The 16,283-nt window shown below is 48.3% G+C and overlaps 16 protein-coding genes across 16 annotated transcripts; 6 read left to right on the top strand and 10 right to left on the bottom strand.

Annotated features, from left to right (window-relative positions):
- Nucleotides 1-491: 491 nt before the first annotated feature.
- OGAPHI_006773 (uncharacterized protein) lies at nt 492-1,712 on the top strand (the record flags this gene model as incomplete). Its single annotated transcript, XM_046208095.1, has 1 exon — nt 492-1,712. The coding sequence occupies one exon, from the start codon at nt 492-494 to the stop codon at nt 1,710-1,712; it is 1,221 nt and encodes a 406-aa protein (XP_046058490.1).
- Nucleotides 1,136-1,480, bottom strand: OGAPHI_006774 (uncharacterized protein; the record flags this gene model as incomplete). Its single annotated transcript, XM_046208096.1, has 1 exon — nt 1,136-1,480. The coding sequence occupies one exon, from the start codon at nt 1,478-1,480 to the stop codon at nt 1,136-1,138; it is 345 nt and encodes a 114-aa protein (XP_046058491.1).
- Nucleotides 1,713-1,716: 4 nt separating the features above from the next.
- On the bottom strand, nt 1,717-1,980 carry OGAPHI_006772 (uncharacterized protein; the record flags this gene model as incomplete). Its single annotated transcript, XM_046208093.1, has 1 exon — nt 1,717-1,980. One exon carries the CDS (start codon nt 1,978-1,980, stop codon nt 1,717-1,719), a length of 264 nt encoding a protein of 87 aa, XP_046058489.1.
- Nucleotides 1,981-2,504: 524 nt separating this feature from the next.
- Nucleotides 2,505-3,110, bottom strand: OGAPHI_006771 (uncharacterized protein; the record flags this gene model as incomplete). Its single annotated transcript, XM_046208092.1, has 1 exon — nt 2,505-3,110. One exon carries the CDS (start codon nt 3,108-3,110, stop codon nt 2,505-2,507), a length of 606 nt encoding a protein of 201 aa, XP_046058488.1.
- Nucleotides 3,111-3,268: 158 nt separating this feature from the next.
- On the top strand, nt 3,269-4,093 carry OGAPHI_006770 (uncharacterized protein; the record flags this gene model as incomplete). The annotated part of the gene is made up of 2 exons (XM_046208091.1): nt 3,269-3,774; nt 3,838-4,093. The coding sequence occupies 2 exons, from the start codon at nt 3,269-3,271 to the stop codon at nt 4,091-4,093; spliced, it is 762 nt and encodes a 253-aa protein (XP_046058487.1).
- OGAPHI_006769 (uncharacterized protein) lies at nt 3,799-4,779 on the bottom strand (the record flags this gene model as incomplete). Its single annotated transcript, XM_046208090.1, has 2 exons — nt 3,799-4,285; nt 4,748-4,779. The coding sequence occupies 2 exons, from the start codon at nt 4,777-4,779 to the stop codon at nt 3,799-3,801; spliced, it is 519 nt and encodes a 172-aa protein (XP_046058486.1).
- OGAPHI_006768 (uncharacterized protein) lies at nt 4,376-4,906 on the top strand (the record flags this gene model as incomplete). Its single annotated transcript, XM_046208089.1, has 1 exon — nt 4,376-4,906. One exon carries the CDS (start codon nt 4,376-4,378, stop codon nt 4,904-4,906), a length of 531 nt encoding a protein of 176 aa, XP_046058485.1.
- A 5-nt stretch (nt 4,907-4,911) lies between these two features.
- Nucleotides 4,912-6,288, bottom strand: OGAPHI_006767 (uncharacterized protein; the record flags this gene model as incomplete). The annotated part of the gene is made up of 1 exon (XM_046208088.1): nt 4,912-6,288. One exon carries the CDS (start codon nt 6,286-6,288, stop codon nt 4,912-4,914), a length of 1,377 nt encoding a protein of 458 aa, XP_046058484.1.
- A 75-nt stretch (nt 6,289-6,363) lies between these two features.
- On the top strand, nt 6,364-6,907 carry OGAPHI_006766 (uncharacterized protein; the record flags this gene model as incomplete). Its single annotated transcript, XM_046208087.1, has 2 exons — nt 6,364-6,417; nt 6,515-6,907. 2 exons carry the CDS (start codon nt 6,364-6,366, stop codon nt 6,905-6,907), a joined length of 447 nt encoding a protein of 148 aa, XP_046058483.1.
- A 118-nt stretch (nt 6,908-7,025) lies between these two features.
- Nucleotides 7,026-9,404, bottom strand: OGAPHI_006765 (uncharacterized protein; the record flags this gene model as incomplete). Its single annotated transcript, XM_046208086.1, has 1 exon — nt 7,026-9,404. One exon carries the CDS (start codon nt 9,402-9,404, stop codon nt 7,026-7,028), a length of 2,379 nt encoding a protein of 792 aa, XP_046058482.1.
- A 184-nt stretch (nt 9,405-9,588) lies between these two features.
- Nucleotides 9,589-11,355, top strand: OGAPHI_006762 (uncharacterized protein; the record flags this gene model as incomplete). The annotated part of the gene is made up of 1 exon (XM_046208082.1): nt 9,589-11,355. The coding sequence occupies one exon, from the start codon at nt 9,589-9,591 to the stop codon at nt 11,353-11,355; it is 1,767 nt and encodes a 588-aa protein (XP_046058479.1).
- Nucleotides 10,279-10,766, bottom strand: OGAPHI_006764 (uncharacterized protein; the record flags this gene model as incomplete). Its single annotated transcript, XM_046208085.1, has 2 exons — nt 10,279-10,532; nt 10,655-10,766. The coding sequence occupies 2 exons, from the start codon at nt 10,764-10,766 to the stop codon at nt 10,279-10,281; spliced, it is 366 nt and encodes a 121-aa protein (XP_046058481.1).
- Nucleotides 10,807-11,225, bottom strand: OGAPHI_006763 (uncharacterized protein; the record flags this gene model as incomplete). Its single annotated transcript, XM_046208084.1, has 2 exons — nt 10,807-11,127; nt 11,217-11,225. The coding sequence occupies 2 exons, from the start codon at nt 11,223-11,225 to the stop codon at nt 10,807-10,809; spliced, it is 330 nt and encodes a 109-aa protein (XP_046058480.1).
- On the bottom strand, nt 11,352-12,779 carry OGAPHI_006761 (uncharacterized protein; the record flags this gene model as incomplete). The annotated part of the gene is made up of 1 exon (XM_046208081.1): nt 11,352-12,779. The coding sequence occupies one exon, from the start codon at nt 12,777-12,779 to the stop codon at nt 11,352-11,354; it is 1,428 nt and encodes a 475-aa protein (XP_046058478.1).
- A 111-nt stretch (nt 12,780-12,890) lies between these two features.
- OGAPHI_006760 (uncharacterized protein) lies at nt 12,891-13,610 on the top strand (the record flags this gene model as incomplete). Its single annotated transcript, XM_046208080.1, has 1 exon — nt 12,891-13,610. The coding sequence occupies one exon, from the start codon at nt 12,891-12,893 to the stop codon at nt 13,608-13,610; it is 720 nt and encodes a 239-aa protein (XP_046058477.1).
- Nucleotides 13,607-16,090, bottom strand: OGAPHI_006759 (uncharacterized protein; the record flags this gene model as incomplete). The annotated part of the gene is made up of 1 exon (XM_046208079.1): nt 13,607-16,090. The coding sequence occupies one exon, from the start codon at nt 16,088-16,090 to the stop codon at nt 13,607-13,609; it is 2,484 nt and encodes an 827-aa protein (XP_046058476.1).
- Between the last annotated feature and the right edge of the window lie 193 nt (nt 16,091-16,283).

The following is a 16,283-nucleotide window of genomic DNA, read 5'->3' as shown; positions in this document are numbered from 1 at the left end:
AGCAAAAAAGAAAAAAATCACGCTATTTCCGTAAACAAAAACACCGAGTCTTTTCTTGCTGGAAAATGATTGGTCAGTCTATTTGGCCAGACAGAGCTTTAACGAAAGGCGTTTCCAAAGAATTTGGTAGTGTGTTTTGTCCCCACGAAACAAAGAAGGATAACTTTTAAAATAAAGTTTTGTTTTTTTTCTCTCGGGATAATTTTTTTCTGCGCTCCCGATGATTTGTCTTTTGCCCTTTTTTTCTTGATTTATTTTTCAACCTTCCGGAAGCCTTTGTTCTAGCCATGCTGAGTAATATTTATAAGTCTTTTGGACGACGTGCTCTTAGTACGACGTCCCAGACTAAGGTCAAGACGCTTTCCAACGGCATCCGGCTCGTGGTGGATGAAACCCCGAACCATTTTAGTACAGTGGGAATGTATGTGGATGCGGGTTCCAGATACGAGGACAGGTACAATCTGACTGGGTGTTCCCATCTTTTAGACAAAATGGCATTCAAGTCGACCCAGAACATGTCTGGGGTGGAATTGGTGGACAGACTCAATTCTCTAGGGGGTAATTACATGTGTGCCTCTTCCAGAGAGTCTCTTATTTATCAAGCCAGTGTTTTCAACCAGGACGTTGACAAGATGTTTGCCTTGCTCAGCGACACCGTGGCCCGTCCAAACTTGAACGAATCGGAACTCAGCGAACAGATCAACAACGCCCGCTACGAACTGAATGAATTATGGCTCCAGAGTGATATGATCCTTCCAGAATTATTACAACAAACAGCGTACAGCGGCAAGAATTTGGGATGTCCCTTGTTGTGTCCGCCCGAGGAACTCGAAAACGTCACCCTGGACAAATTGCATCAGTATAGAGACCTGTTCTTCAGACCAGATAGATTGGTGGTTGCAATGAGCGGGGTCAGCTTGCAACAGGCCGAGGAGCTCACCCACAAGCACCTGGATAGTTTCAAAGCAAACAGCTCCACACAGATCATCAAGGACGAGGCCAAGTACACCGGTGGCGAGTTCTCCATTCCATACCCTGAGGAACTGGCCTACATGGGCCAGGAGTTCCATCACATACATGTTGGATTTGAAGGTGTTCCGATCCAAAACGACGAAATATACAAGCTGGCCACTCTTCAAATGCTTGTTGGTGGCGGAGGATCGTTTTCCGCGGGTGGACCCGGTAAAGGAATGTATTCCAGAGCATACACACGGATTCTCAACCAGTACGGATTTGTCGAGTCGTGTAAATCGTTCATCCACAACTTCACCGACAGCGGACTGTTTGGCATTTCGTTCAGCTGTATTCCGGCCGCCAACCGTGTCATGGGAGAACTGATCGGGTACGAGTTGGCCTTGTTGATGGATGAAAACGTCAAGAACGGCGGAATCACAGATAACGAGGTGGAACGGTCCAAGAACCAGCTCAAGTCGTCGTTAATGATGAACTTGGAGAGCAAGATGGTCCAATTGGAAGACATGGGCCGTCAAGTGCAGATATATGGAAAGCGTGTTGATGTGTTAGACATGTGCGCCAAAATAGACAGTGTCACCAGAAAAGACCTGATCGACATTGCAACGAGAGTTTTGACCGGATCCAAACCAACCATCGTGATCCAGGGTGACAGAGAGTCGTTCGGCGACGTTGCTGGCACTCTGTCCAAAGCAGGTCTTGGTGCTGATAGACAGGAGAAAAAAGGATGGTTTATGTAAATAGTTAACTTTCAAGCCATTGCGAAGATTCTAAAGCTTTATCGAGCGATTGTTGTATTTTCTTTTGAGATTCCTGTCTCTCATTACTTGTTTTCTTGTATTTGTTCAACGTTGTCTTGAGATCGGTCTTGAAAACGGCAAACGTCTTTTCGTCTTTCTCTATCACTTTGTTGATTGTTTGGCCAATTTTGGAGGAAACGTGTGTGGAAGGAACACCGTGAAGTTTGCGACTCCAACCAGACGACTTATCGTCCTCGTGCGACGCCATTCTACACTGTAAAGATCAATGGAAATACCTGTTGGAATTAACAACTGATTAGCTAATTGCTTAGAAACAACATTCTGTGAGAAAATAACTTTAATTCCACAGCCTGGCTCGACCAACTGCATGGTCTAAGGTGTGTTACCAAGGTGGGATCGTTTGAGGGGGTTGATTTGTAGGTTGACACAGAATCGGTTTCTGTGCTTGGAAAGGGCTCATATGTGACAACAGAACGTACAGTGTGTTACATAATTACGCAGCAGAGATCTTGGTTTAAAATGCTATGAATACGAGACGTAATTTCTTGATCCGATCCTAGGAAGCATACCTTGTTGTCTGAGAAGGAATGTGTCATATACTGTTAAGACATTAAGTGTTGTCTATCGATACAAGTACATATAACCGATTATTCGAGCTACTACCCAACAAAAGTCGTAATTAGAGTCTTTACTCTCCACAAGACAAAATATCTATTCGGCCACCATCTTTACACCGTTTGATTTCGACTGAAAAAATGGTTTATTACGTACTCAAAGATGGGTCTTCTTCCATTTGGTCAGTCTCTTCTTCAATTCACCCGGGCTGTGCTGGAATGGGTTCAATTTCTTATCCCATTTCATCTTCTCGTAGTTGTCGCCGTACTTCTCGTACAAGTCCCGAAGCCAGTCTTGCTCTCTTGCGCTCTGTTTGCGTTCCTTAACTGTTTTATGCTGTGCGAGCTCCTCGAGCTGTTTGACAAACTCTGTAGGCTTGTTGTCTTCCTGCTGTTGCTCTGGTTCCTTGGTCCCGTGTATCACCTTGACGACGTTGCCGTCCTCGTCACGCACAATCTTGGCTATTCCCTTTGGGATGTCTGCTGGATCAAGCGAGTCTGGCACCCCCGACTCGCTTTCTTCCGACTCGCTCTCGTCCACCACAAACTCGTCGTCGCTCTCTGTCTTGGGAATAACCAGTTCCTTTTCTGTTCCACCCGTTTGCTGCGAAAGTCGGACTTTGAGCCCGAGTTTGGCATAATTCTGGGCCATAGACAGCTTTGGGTCCCAGTTGGCGGCGATGAGCGGGTTTCCAAACGATTTGATCTTTCTCTGACGGTCTTTGGTGCGTCTGGTGGCCTTGCCGACCGACGATCTGGCCATCTTGCGCTTGCGAACAGACACCATGATGAGAAGCTGAACAAAGGATGAAAAAAAAAGATTTTTTGAATATTTTTTTTTTCCAAATCCCACGTCGCCGCGTCGATCGACCGTGCTCATCTGTCCTGCTGTTATCTTTTACCCCAGATCAATTTAGGACCATGACTGACGAAGAAGGCAATTCGTCTACGCCACGGCTGGCACCGAACCAGCCCAGCAATCAGCAGGAGATCGACTCGAGGTCTGTGTATCTGGGCAATGTGGACTATTCTGCGGTCCCGGGCGACATCAAGGAGCTGTTGGATGATTGTGGGGTCATCAACAGAATCACGATTCTGTACAACAAGCACAGCGGGATGCCGCGTGGATACGCGTTTGTGGAGTTTGAGACGCACGAGGCTGTGCAGAAGGCCATTCAGATGAACGGCAACGAGTTTCTGGGACGGGCCCTAACAATCACCCCAAAGAGAACCAATTTTCCGGGCATGGCCAAGCGAGGAGGACGGCCGTCCACCGGGCCCCGGCGCGGGAGACCAGGCCGTGGCGGCGGTGTGTATCGCGGGCGGCCACGGCCGCACGCAGACACCGGTGCCGGTACAAACGAACATTCAGGAGAGGACACGAAACAGGACTTGCCGTCGGGAGAGCCAAACGAGACTAGTCCAGAGTAAGTATGAACGAGATATGTATTTTATGCCAACCATACCCACATGAAGAACCAGAACACCAGGGTAAAGAAAAGGAGCCAGATTTTCCAGCTGATTCCTGTTTTATCGGCCATTATGACCATCTTATTGAAGTTAGTTCTAATTCTGTTTCTTGTCTGGTCCATGTCTCCACCCAGGGCCGATAAGTTGAGCTTGCTTTTATTAATTTCGTCTCCCATCATCAAAGACAGGCTTTTCAGTGCTGCTATTTTTGATCCGAGGTTCCCCACTGTTTCGTCGTTCTGGGACTCCAATTGCGACATTAGCGACGCGTTGTAGTCCTTCTTTTTGTGTTCCGACCCGTCGTACGGAGACGTGGACTTGCCGTTCAAATACGGGTCGTCTTGGGGCGACGTGGCAGAACCCCCATTGAACTGTCTGGACGGCGACTGCGAGGCAGAAACCGGCTGCGAGGTGGAGGAAAACAGCGCCGTGCGGCCCTCGCGCTGGTGCGCTTTGGAGGAGTAGCGACTGGGTGTTAGTGCTTCAAACCCGGGGATACCTACTTTGTGCTCATAAAAGTCTTCGTCGCGTCGAGAAAATATTTCTGTCTTGAATTTTATGAATTTGCGTCAACAACTAGGTTCGGGCCTCAGCATGGCCATGGTGTTAGCCAGCGCCTTTGCGTTTTGGAAACTGTTTTCGATTGTCACGCTGTCGAACTCGCCGATCGTCGTGGTGCTGTCCGGGTCGATGGAGCCGGCGTTCCAGCGTGGCGACGTGCTGTTTCTATGGAACAGAGAGCAGTACGTCGACGTGGGCGATATTGTTGTTTACAAGTTGCACGGAAAGGATATTCCGATTGTGCACAGGGTCGTGAGAGAACACAAGGTGAAGGAAAAGAGCAAGAAGGTGAAAAAGCCCCAGCAGAAACAGAAACTGCTCACCAAAGGTGATAACAACGAAAGAGACGATCTGCCATTGTACTCGTACGGCCAGCAGTATCTCGACAGAGACCGCGACATTCTTGGCCGTGTGTTTGGCTACGTCCCGTGGATCGGCTACGTGACCATTCTGATTACAGAAAACGTCTATTGTAAGTATGCAATGATGGCGATGTTGGGGCTCTCTGCGCTGTTGCAGGACGAATGAGGCCGTCAGCGTTTGGAAACCCCGTATCCCAGAGTCATGAGCCGTTTTTTGCGGTCGCCTTCGCCCTTCTGCCGGCTTTCTTCCAAAAGCATCTCGCGGATCAGTCGACAGTCGCTCTCCGACACGTTTTCGACCTTTGCCATCACCACGCGGCTGAACTCCTCGAGCGACATGTTGTCCACGCTCTTGATGACCTGCTTGACCAAGTCCCGCTTGGCCTTCAGCGACTGGTTCTCCCGGTCCACTATATCCCAATAGAAATCAATAGGCAACGATCCTCTGCGTCCGCATAGCTCCAAGAACCGCTCGTCGTCCTTGATGTACGACAACAGCTCGTGCCAGCGTAGTTTCGCCGTGAACTCGGTCTTGCGACTCACCTCGTCCAGCAGCTGCCGGAACCCGTCGCGGGCCCTTCTGTCGGCTCTGTAGTTCTTTTTATTATTCTCCGAGACGGTCTTCTCGAACGTCTTTTCCAGCTCGGTCATTATGCTCTCGTAAATCGTCAGAACGTCCAAATGCGTGATGTTCGGCAGCCGGGAGAAGTCCAGGCTCTTGAAAACGTCGTCCACCTTGGACATCATCGTCATCTCGCCCCGCAGAATCACCTCCACCTCGTCGAGCTCCTTGCGCCGCAGCTCCCGCACGGCCGCCTCGTGCTCGTTCCGAAGCTTGCGGCTATACTCCTCGAAAAATTCCCGCTTCATCTTGGGCGGAATCAGCGAGTACACCGGCTCGTCCACAATCATCCGCGCACACGTCTTCCACCGCGTGTAGTACCTGATATCTTGCTTGTCCAACACCTGGAAAAATGCGTTTCTGTAGCTGTCTTTTGAACTCTCCTTCTCCCTCAACTCCTCGTCTGCTTTGCGCAACAAATACACCTCAAAGGTCTGCTTCCTCTCAAACGAGTCGGCCACACTCCAGTACCTCTTGTCGCCAATACACCGATCCATCACCTGCTGGAACGTCCAGTCTGTGCCGACAGAAAAGTCGGCCAACATCTGCAAGAACTGCGAGTTGTCGTTGCCAGCGGTTTCTTCGAGCTTGAGCCCGTCTTCTGTGACCAAAGAAGCCAGGTCCACGAGTTTGCACGAATCCAACGTCTCCTCCGCGACTATTTCCGTCGGTTGAGCTTCCTCGACCTTGCCGTCCCCCAAAAGCTTCCTCACCTCCTCCGGAAGCGTCCAAACACTCTGTTGGGTCTCCTCATTGTAATAGTAAACCTCCTTCTCATCCGTCAAAAACCGCCGCCACTGGGTCTTCTCCAACGCCTGATCCACAACACTCTCGCCCAGATCGTCCGGCCGGTCCCACTGCGTCTGTTCGGTCTGCGAGTTATAGTAATAAACCCGGCCCTCCTCGTCCACAAGCTCGCTCCACATAAAGATGAAAATTAATCTTTTTTTCGTGCAAAACACATCTCTTCCGAATAACAGCAAATACCTGTTTATCGTCAAATGGTAAGTGATGGTCAATTAACCAAACTAACAGCAGTCCCAATCGCTCAAGCCGTACCTCACCGCCGTCAGACACTCTCTGAACGTGGCACTGTGTCTGGAGAACTTTTCGTCGCAGATTGTTGAGCGTCACAACTATCCCGAAGTTGAGAACAAGAAGACCGCGGAGGTGTTGCTGAACCCGATGATGATCTCCAGAAACGAAAACGAAAGAGTCCTGATCGAGCCAAGTATCAATTCCGTCAGAGTGTCCATCAAGATCAAACAGAGCGACGAAATAGAAAGCATTTTGGTGGACAAGTTCACCAGATTCTTGACAAAAAGAGCAGAGAACTTCCTCATTCTCAGAAGAACACCGATCCAAGACTACGACATCTCGTTCCTGCTCACAAACTACCACAATGAAGTGATGATGAAAAATAAACTCATCGACTTCATCATCGAGTTCATGGAGGACGTTGACAAGGAAATCAGCGAGATGAAACTGTTCCTCAATTCCAGAGCAAGATTCGTCGCAGAGGCGTACTTGAGCGTGTTCGATTAGCCATATAACTTTCTAAAAAAATCAAATACTATCAGCACAAAGACATGCAATATCCGGAGAACAATCCTAAACAGCCTGCAGAGTACGTTTTTCAAATCGCACACGAGATTCGTCTTCCTCACAAGTACCCGCAGGCCAGCGCTTTTAAAGTGCTTGATTCCCCGTAGTTTTCCGTCTCCTGATTGCCGTAGTTGCACACCTCGATGCGCACGTCCCCGATTTGCACCCCGTGGTCCCATTCCACCAGCTGCACAAACTTGTTATGTCGGTACACCGTGGTCCCCGTAGACACCCGGATCTCGAACTGGCCCGGTGCAAAATGCAGTTCCGGCAGGTAGATCACCGTAGGTGCGTGTGTCTCGCGCTGGCCCCGCGTGTTGATCTCCATCGTGAACCGTCCGTTTTTCAAGTCAAACTCGCTGATCGTCACAGTCCCGTTCACAAGCACCCCGTACGGCCGCACAATCGCCGAAGCAGCACGAGTCCCGCTCATCAGCGAAACAACCTTGTTTTCCAGCTCGTACTCCTCAACCTCCACCTCCGACTTCTTCGACCCGGTCTCCAAACTGGTGGACGAGCTCGTGAGCCACTCAATGTACGTGCCAATGCTCGTGGTGCCATACGCGGCGTTCTGCATCAGGCTGTCGTACTTGTTCTCCTCGATATCGTCTCTCGAGAAGAGCGAAAAGTCCTCCAGGTTCCAGTTGTCTCCCCATTTGTGGCAATTGCTTGAGTTGTAGCACCAGTAAGTGCAGTTCAAGTTGTTGGACTCCAACGCCGCACACAGCGCGTCGTTCGCACTGATCTGCGAGCTGTAGTCGCCCGTCTCGTACGCCTTCTTTTGATCCATATCAAACGGCATGCCCGTCTCGGAAATAATAACAGGGACATCGGTACCGAGCGCATTCTGCGCCTCCTCCTTGAGTTGGTTGAGCTGGTTGCGGAAAGACTTGCGGATATTCGACTCTCCGAAAACAAGCCCAAACACAGGGTTGATGTACCGACCTCTCATGATCCCAACCGTGTCAACGTTGTAATTCCGGTTCCATGTTTGGAACATGAGAGACATCCCGTCGTAATAATGCTGTGCAACCGCTGTTCGGCTGTCGATGTATGGTGTTCCTTCCAACGACGGAGGAATCTCCATCACCGGATGCTGCATGATCACATACAGCTGGGTATCGACCTTACGCACCGTATCTTTAAATTTTGTCCAGAAATCCACAAATCGCGTGTTGATAAAAGTCTCCTCATCCAACGTCTCGCCTGTTTCTGGATGTATGCTGAAATAATGTGGTATAAGAGCTTCTCCTGTTTCTGGGTTCCAAACCTTGTGCTGTGCAAATATACACTCTCCCAGTTTCCAATCTTTATCCCGCTTGAACCCATAGTGTTTGTCCATCTTGTCCGATGAGACCCATGCTTTTGCTCCGTTCGGGTCTATCAGTCTTGTTCCTGTCTTTCTGGGGCCAAACACCGAAAGTGAGTATAGGTCAACCTCCTGAGGCAGTCCCATACCCAGTCGCATTCCTTCAATAGGCTTGGGACACGTTCCGAGCCTCAATTCTTGTGAAAGAGGGTACTTTTCCAAGTCGGCAAACCCAAAATACCCAGAGTTTGGCTCGTTCAGAGACTCCACAGCCATGATCGACTTGTTGAACAGCTCAGGAGCACTCTTCTTGATTGACACAAGCAAGTAAGATATGGCGTCCAGGAAATGCGATTGCAAATACTCCTGGATGTTGACTCCGTCAATAATGGCTTTGGGGGCAAACAGGGATCCGGAGAAAAACAGGGTGAACATTGTCTCTGCAGCCATTCGGAAATAGTTTGAGGCCCACACCATCTTCTGGAACTTTTGAGGATCTGCGCTGGCGTTGTGGAGCACCGAGGCTTCGGTGACAGGAAAGTTGCGAGGTTCAAGTCCCGCAGCATATAGCGTCCACAAAGGAGCACCGCTTCCTCCGGTGAATCTGGACCACACGTCTTGGTGGGGATCGATAAACACATACAATCCTCCAATCTCGTCAATTTTGCGCAACATTTGAATGGTATAATCAATAAAATCTTCGTCGTAGATACCGGGACCTTCGTGCTCGATTGCCTCCCAGGTAATCACGTATCGAATGGTGTTGTAACCCCAGAGCTTGATTCTGGTCAGATGCTCATACGCTTCCTCTAATGGGAATGGCCTCCCAACAAACGAAACATGGTCGGCCTCCTCCCAAAACCCACACTTATCCGGTCTAGAGTAGCTGTACTGGGTAGGGGTTTTGGGCATCTTAGAGTTGGAATCTAGATTGATGCCGTGCAACAAAACTCTGCGGCCTGTTTTCTGCTCCACGAAATTGCCCTGGCTGTCATGGGATATCGGCTGGGTCTCGATCACACTGTTTAAGGACGCAAACGAGTGTTTGTGCATTGGAAAACTAGAGCCTAAACTATGTGTCTGTGAATCTGAAGAACTAGGTATAGGCACGTATCCCTTTGAACTCATAAATTGTCTGCTTGAGAGCTTCCAATTGAGAAAGATCCGTGGTTGTTTAACAAAAAGACGTTCCCCACTGAAACAGATCACGATAAAATAATAATCTATTTCCCTATCTTGCCGCTCTCCCAAATATATCCTCGTCCCGCCGATCGTCCTTTATCATTTTATTAGTCCTTATATATTTGTTCGAATGCTTTATCAACGACTCGTACGCTTAGGGACGTTGTTTTTTCTGATTGGGGCTGTGGCTGGCGCATCTACCAACTCCACATGCCATTTGATATACGAGCTGCCCAATAATGAACAATGCTCGTTTGCTCTAGAGCACTGTGCAGATCACCAGTTGGGTTACCTCAACTTGTTCAAGTTGTACTATTGCACATCTTCCTGGACCCTAGTTCGACAATGGCTGATTCTGCCGCTCGTGGTGGCCATTTTGCTCTACCTGTTTGCCTTTCTAGGGCTCACAGCCAGCGAATACCTCTGCGCAAACCTGTCGACCTTGTCCGCCTATCTCAAGATCCCAGAAAACATCTCAGGACTAACGCTGTTGGCGTTTGGAAATGGGTCGCCGGACCTTGTCAGCACATACAGCTCGTTTCAAACAAACAACCCTTCGCTCGCAATAGGAGAACTCATTGGCGCCGCGTTCTTCATCACCAGCTTCATCGTCGGATCAATCACCATCGCCCATCCTTTCGACGTGATCCCGCAATTTTCGGCTGACAGCCCGCAAACGCAGCAGCTGTTGGTTCAGAACGCTAAATTCGTGTATCTTCGAGACGTTTCGTTTTTCCTCTTCTCGATGATCACTCTGGTGGCCTGTCTTCTGAACGGCCATCTTTCCACCGTCAAGCTCAACATTCTTATCACCATTTATCTAACTTATGTCTGTGTGGTGCTTATATGGCAGTACCTGTTCTCCCAGAAAAAGAAAGAGCTCATCAGAGACTACACCATCAGAAACTCGTACAACGACGAGCCGTTCATCGTTATGGACGGTGACAACCTCGAGTTTGAAGACACTTACACTTTCCACCCCGGAATCATCAACAGCATTGAGTTCGGCAAAGTCCTCGACGGTCTGAGCCAAAAACAGTCTGTCCCGTTCAATCTGGCAAGTTTTGTCAACGACTCGCAAAACTACGAGTCACGACTCACGAATAACCATATTAGTCTTCCAGACGACGAAATTGAATCTCAATCCACCATCAAAACAATCTTCAACAACTTAGCATACCCGTTGGTCATGATACTCACGTACAATGTTCCTGTGGTACCGTACTCAATGTGCGACGACTCGACAAAACCCAACCTGCCCCAACTGTACAAGATCCTCGTTTCGCTGTCTTTGGCTGAATGCACCATATTCCTATCATTTTTCAACTCCCCGTCGTGGCAAAGCTGGCTAGTTTTCTTCGCAATTGCTCCCTTCCCAGTGTTTGGTGTCTATTACAACCTTATTAGGGCACAGAAACAATCCAACCTTGTCAAGTTGTTTCTCTGTGTTGTTGGGTTTGTAACCGCAATCGCATTCATCGCCCAAATAGCAGACGAATTGATCAACGTGCTCAAATTCATCAGTGTGCTCACCAACATGTCCGACGTCATAATGGGCCTCACCATCTTTGCAATTGGAAACTCTGTCGGTGATCTGATCTCCAACCTCGTCATAGCCAGTCTCGGCTACCCTCTGATGGCTCTTGCTGCCTGTTTTGGAGGTCCATTGCTAAATTTGCTGTTGGGAGTTGGTGTCAACGGAAAAATCATGGGTCAGGTCAACATCGACATCAAATGGAGCTTCACCCTGACATGTACTTGGATCATCCTCGTACTCGTGTTCATGCTCGTCTACATCCCACTCAACAACTGGAGATTTACACGGCAAATAGGCATTGGTCTAGTGCTCGTTTGGGTTCTAGGAACATACTTGAACATTCAATTAGAATTAATCTAGAAAAAGTCATCTTCCTGCAAATACTGTAGTATTTCCTGTTCACGCTCTTTGAAATCAACGTCGGCCTTGATCTCACCTCTGTTGGTACTCAATGGGTACCTCATGGCTCGCACGCTGTCGTTGTTCAGAGCCATGCAGAACTTGATTCTTCTATCAAACTCCTCCTGCGGAGCTCTTGTGGAGTACACATCCAACATCTCGTTGGATTTCATGTACCCGTCCTTATGCTCGATTGTGGCATCAATGACTCCGTCCTTGATGGCCTTGGCAACAATGTACTCGGCACTGAGTTCGCTATCGAGGTGTAGCTTGATGCAAATATCTTTGAGAGAAATCTTTTTGTATGAGAGAGAAATGATCCGGATACCAGTCTTGATGACATTCTGTCTCAGACGCAAAACAAGATTGTAATTAGTATCTTTTTTCAGAGAGGCGCCGTACTTGGTCAAAGCGTCATTGAATAAGTTCAGGTCTCCAAGTCTCACGGCCCTGGTCACAGCAAGGTATGGGGTCAAACTCTTCTCCAACGCCAGGTCTCTGAACGTGGACAGTTCCGGAATCTCTCCAGTGAGCAACTGGATTAAAATGTGGAGCTTGGTGGCCGCTTGCAAAAAGCCAAGTGCAGACTTGGTCTGTGGACATTTTCTGATAGCCGTGATAGCGCACTCGTTGGCGGACGAGTAATCCAACTGGATGGTTTGAATTCTGGCCAAATAATAGTAGTATCTTGCCACCACAGAATTGGTGACCTGTTCAGGGAACTCTGTTTTCTCAACCAGGTTGTAGGCCTGATTTATGTCGTTGGATAAAAGATACGATCTAAGCAGCAAGGTTATGGCCGCTGCTCTGATTTCATTGTCGTGTCTCAAAGTGGCCGTTCTAAGAGCAGTTTGCAAAGCTGGACGGATCGAAACAGTATCCTTGAGGGCCTCCTTGGATCTGAAAACGTAGAACCAGATCTTGGCTGCAATATGATCTAACGTTCTCTCGTTGTACTGGGCGAGGGCAATGACTGTTTTCTGGTTGAACAACTCCAATCTGTTGAAGTCTTTCTTGTCGTGAAGGAAAATTTGAACCAAAAGATGCAAAAACAGGTCAATGTCTGGTCTTGGGGTAGGAACAGAGAAGTCCTCGTCCATCACGGCGTCGTCGTAGTCGGCCAAGGCGCCAACCAAGTTACCATAGTGAGTTTGCGACTCCGGAACTGTTTGCTTGATTACCTTTAACAACGAACCAGCGTCCAACTCGCGTCTAAGTGGTGTCAACTCCCGGAACACCTTCAGCACGTATCTTGGATCATACTTGACGGCTGATTGCTCAACAAGCGTGAGGAATTCGCGGAGCTCTATAAATGTTAGTCTGGATGAAATTTGTAGGCACTGCTTACTTTCAACGACATCAATTGAAGGTTCAGTGGTCTCCATGATGATGTATATTTATTTCAGATATTTAATCCAGTGGCAAACTTCGACATCTGTGTGATTTGCACACGACCATAAATATTTATCTTTGGATTCTCACTATAGGGTTTGGCAATGAGCAGAAAGGGACTCGCGTCGTTCGACAACACCGAGGACCAACGGTCCAAGTTCCAGAACCTGGGTCAGGCGATGTTGAAGCAGCGTGAGGAAGAGCTCAAGACGCAGGTCCAGGTGTTCCAGAACGCACTGGTGAGCTTTAAAGAGGAACATAAGAACGAGCTAATGGCCAATTCGCAATTACGAACGCAATTCAGTCAGATTTGTGAAAGTTTTGGTGTTGATCCTCTATACATGACTGCTGAAGACGATCTGGACCCCCAGGAGCGCAATAACCGTCTGGCAATCAGAATATACGAAATATGCCAAGCAACAAGAGATCTCTATGGAGGTATCATTTCTGTGGACGAGATCATTAAAATCATTACAGGTGCCATCCAGGACGGCTGGCAATTCAGGATGGACCACAAGGACGTCGAGACTGCCGTTGAGAGTCTCAGTGTGCTGGGAGGCGAGCTCAAGCTGGTGAAAATCGGCTCCAAATCGTATGTGAAGTCAATTCTGCAGGAATTCAGCGCCGACCAGACACAAATTCTGACAGCAGCAGACGCAATAGGTTACGTCACTGTTTCTCTGTTGCGCGACAACTTCAACTGGAAAAGCGCAAGATGCAAATCAAATCTCGATGACCTGATCTCTATAGGACTGCTCTGGCTAGATACGCAGGGCCCAGAAAAGGCGTATTGGTCAACCACTTGGATCAACAAACCAGCTTAGTGAGAAATGTACTCGAACGCATAACTCACAGAGTCGAACTGAGACTCGTTCTGCATCAAGAAATCGTCGTTCTTTGCCAATTCGTCACGGTTAATATGGTTCCACGAAGTGGCGTCACCATAAAGCATGGCCGACGATTTGATCTTCTGCTTGCCGTCTTGACATCTCTTACACTCGTAGGTGTCGTGCGTTTCGCAGGCAGTTTCTGAATTGAACAAAAACAATTTCTTCAGGTTGTCGCTGGAGAACTGTCTTTCCACGTCTTCATTGGAGTCCACCACACACGAGGATAACTCCATTTTGGCCGATTGACGCTGGAAAATCTTCTCTTCAATAGTTCCCGTAGCAATGAATCGATAAATAAAGCAATTTTTCTTCTGGCCATCTCTCCAGACACGGGCCAATGCTTGTTGGTCACTGGCTGGGTTCCAGTCGGGATCCAGCAAGATCAGTCTGTTTGCTCCAATCAGATTGATACCGCATCCGCCAGCTTTCGAACTGAGTAAGAAGATGAATTCGTCTCCGTCTGGATCATTAAACTTGTCCACCAGTCTTTGACGTTTATTAATACCCAACGTTCCGTCAAGTCTGAGAGTGCCGAATCTGTGATGACGACACATCTTCTCAATCAAGTCTAAAGTCTGCGTGAAGTTGGAAATCAGAACTATTTTGTCGTTGGTTTCCTTGCGGATCTTGAACAGGAACCGCTCCAACATGGCAAATTTACCACTGTACCATGTTTGGACGTCTTTGTTCCGTCCCCCACCAAAGTCGTAGTCACTTGGAATTAAGTTTTCGCTTCCACTTATGTCACTTGGCAAATCAAGTAAACGTGGGTGGGTGCAAAGCTTTCTCAATAATCCAATAGCTTTTAATGGTTGTGATCCCAACCCTCTTAAAAGCTTTTTGATGTCCGGAGAGGTAACAAAGTGCTGGTACAACTTCAGCTGGAACTCGCTCAGGTTACAGAAAACAACGTATTCGTACTTGACAGGCAAGTACTTTGACAAAATATCGTTTGTTCTTCTGATGATGAATCGGGACACAAGCTCAGTCAGTTCCTGCAATTTGGCATCTCCCTTTTTGCGCTCTTCTTCGGTAGCAAGCGAGTCTCTACCTCTCAAAATGTCAAGTTCGTAGTTTTTACGAAACTGGGCACGCGATCCAAGCACTCCAGGATTGGAGAAATTCAATAAGGAGAAATACTCGGATAAGTCATTCTGAATTGGAGTACCGGACAAAATGACTCTCCGTTCGCAATTTAGCGAGTTCAGTGCTGTAAATGTCAAGGAGTCACCGTTTTTCAACCGATGACCTTCATCTGCCAATATGAGACCGATTTCTGTTCCTTCCAGGTTTTCGACGTTTCTTCTGAGAGTCTCGTAACTGATGATCAGGACTGGTCTGACAATGGATCTTCCTTGTGCTCTGGCCCACTGTCTCAAAGTCTCGGCCATGTCTCCTGCACCCTTTGACCCTTTTCCGTCCATAGCCAACGAGTTCAGTACACCTTTCCCAAGCCATTTGTCTATCTCGTTTGCCCAATTTTTCACAAGCGATGATGGACAAACAATGACGCATTTATCTATCGTTTTCTTGCCCCTTGGACCCTGTCTCAGTAGAGTCCACATCAGTGTGAGGCATTGGAGCGTTTTCCCGAGGCCCATCTCGTCGGCCATGATGCAACCTTTTGCGCGAGGATCCACCAGTCCTGCAGTACAGCGGTATAAAAACTTGACTCCAGCAACTTGATGTGGTCGAAGAATCTTGGCTAGACGTGGATCGATCACCACGGGAACGTTCGGGAACTGTTTCAGGACCTCATCCTCGGGACGTGTGTTGATCCCCAATATCTCGTTCAGTGACTTGTGAGCAGATTTAGCAGGCTTGACGGGTTCATTCTCGGCGGCCGCCTTCGCAGCAGCAATGGCAGCCTCTTCCTCCTCTTTCATGCCAGGAATCACGTCAACGGTGGGGTCATAGAGAACAATAGCATATTCTCCTAGTGGATCATGGAGAGGCTTTGGAGGGAAATAGATCCGTTTCCTGTTGCCCAATGGGGGAGGCGGCTGAGTATTCATCATCTCAAACTCATTCTCGGCGCCTATTTTCACTGGAGCTCTGAACTTGCGGGTGAGAACCCGATTTGTTTGGTCGATGGAGTTTAGCACATTTCGGGGCAACAGAGCACCTTTCTTCTTATTGAGCCCGTAGGCCTCGTCGTCTCCCTTTCCCACACCAACGGGTATATTTTCCTGTCCAAGCTCTAAGTACGACTTTGGGCCGTTCACACGAGCCTGACGGATCTCCCTACCCACGGCAGAAACAGCAGAGGAAATCACAATGGGACTTTTGAAGGGTTTGCAAAGTTTTTGTGATGGGTCCTCGTGAAGTCTTTTCCGCTTGAGTGACGGACTGATACCCGCACCAATTCCTAGCTCGTTTGCAGGGTTGGGCTTGTATCTCCTGTTGTAGGACATTTCCAACTTCTATAAACAAACGCGATTATGTAAAGGCAAACAATATCTCAGATTTCGTTTTTTTCGCGAATATGCAACATCCTTACACTGCGCAGAGCCCGGTGGATTTTTCCACCATCTACGTTAGAACGGCATCTGAGCGAAAATAATCGCGTGCAATGCAGGCTAAATGGCCGACACGTGGGGGTCAGAT

The sequence above is a fragment of the Ogataea philodendri genome (genome assembly GCF_020536065.1).
Source record: "Ogataea philodendri strain CBS6075 chromosome Unknown scaffold13, whole genome shotgun sequence".
Taxonomy (NCBI): domain Eukaryota; kingdom Fungi; phylum Ascomycota; class Pichiomycetes; order Pichiales; family Pichiaceae; genus Ogataea; species Ogataea philodendri.
Note: the sequence above shows the minus strand (reverse complement) of the source record. Positions and strands in the feature narration are given on the sequence as shown.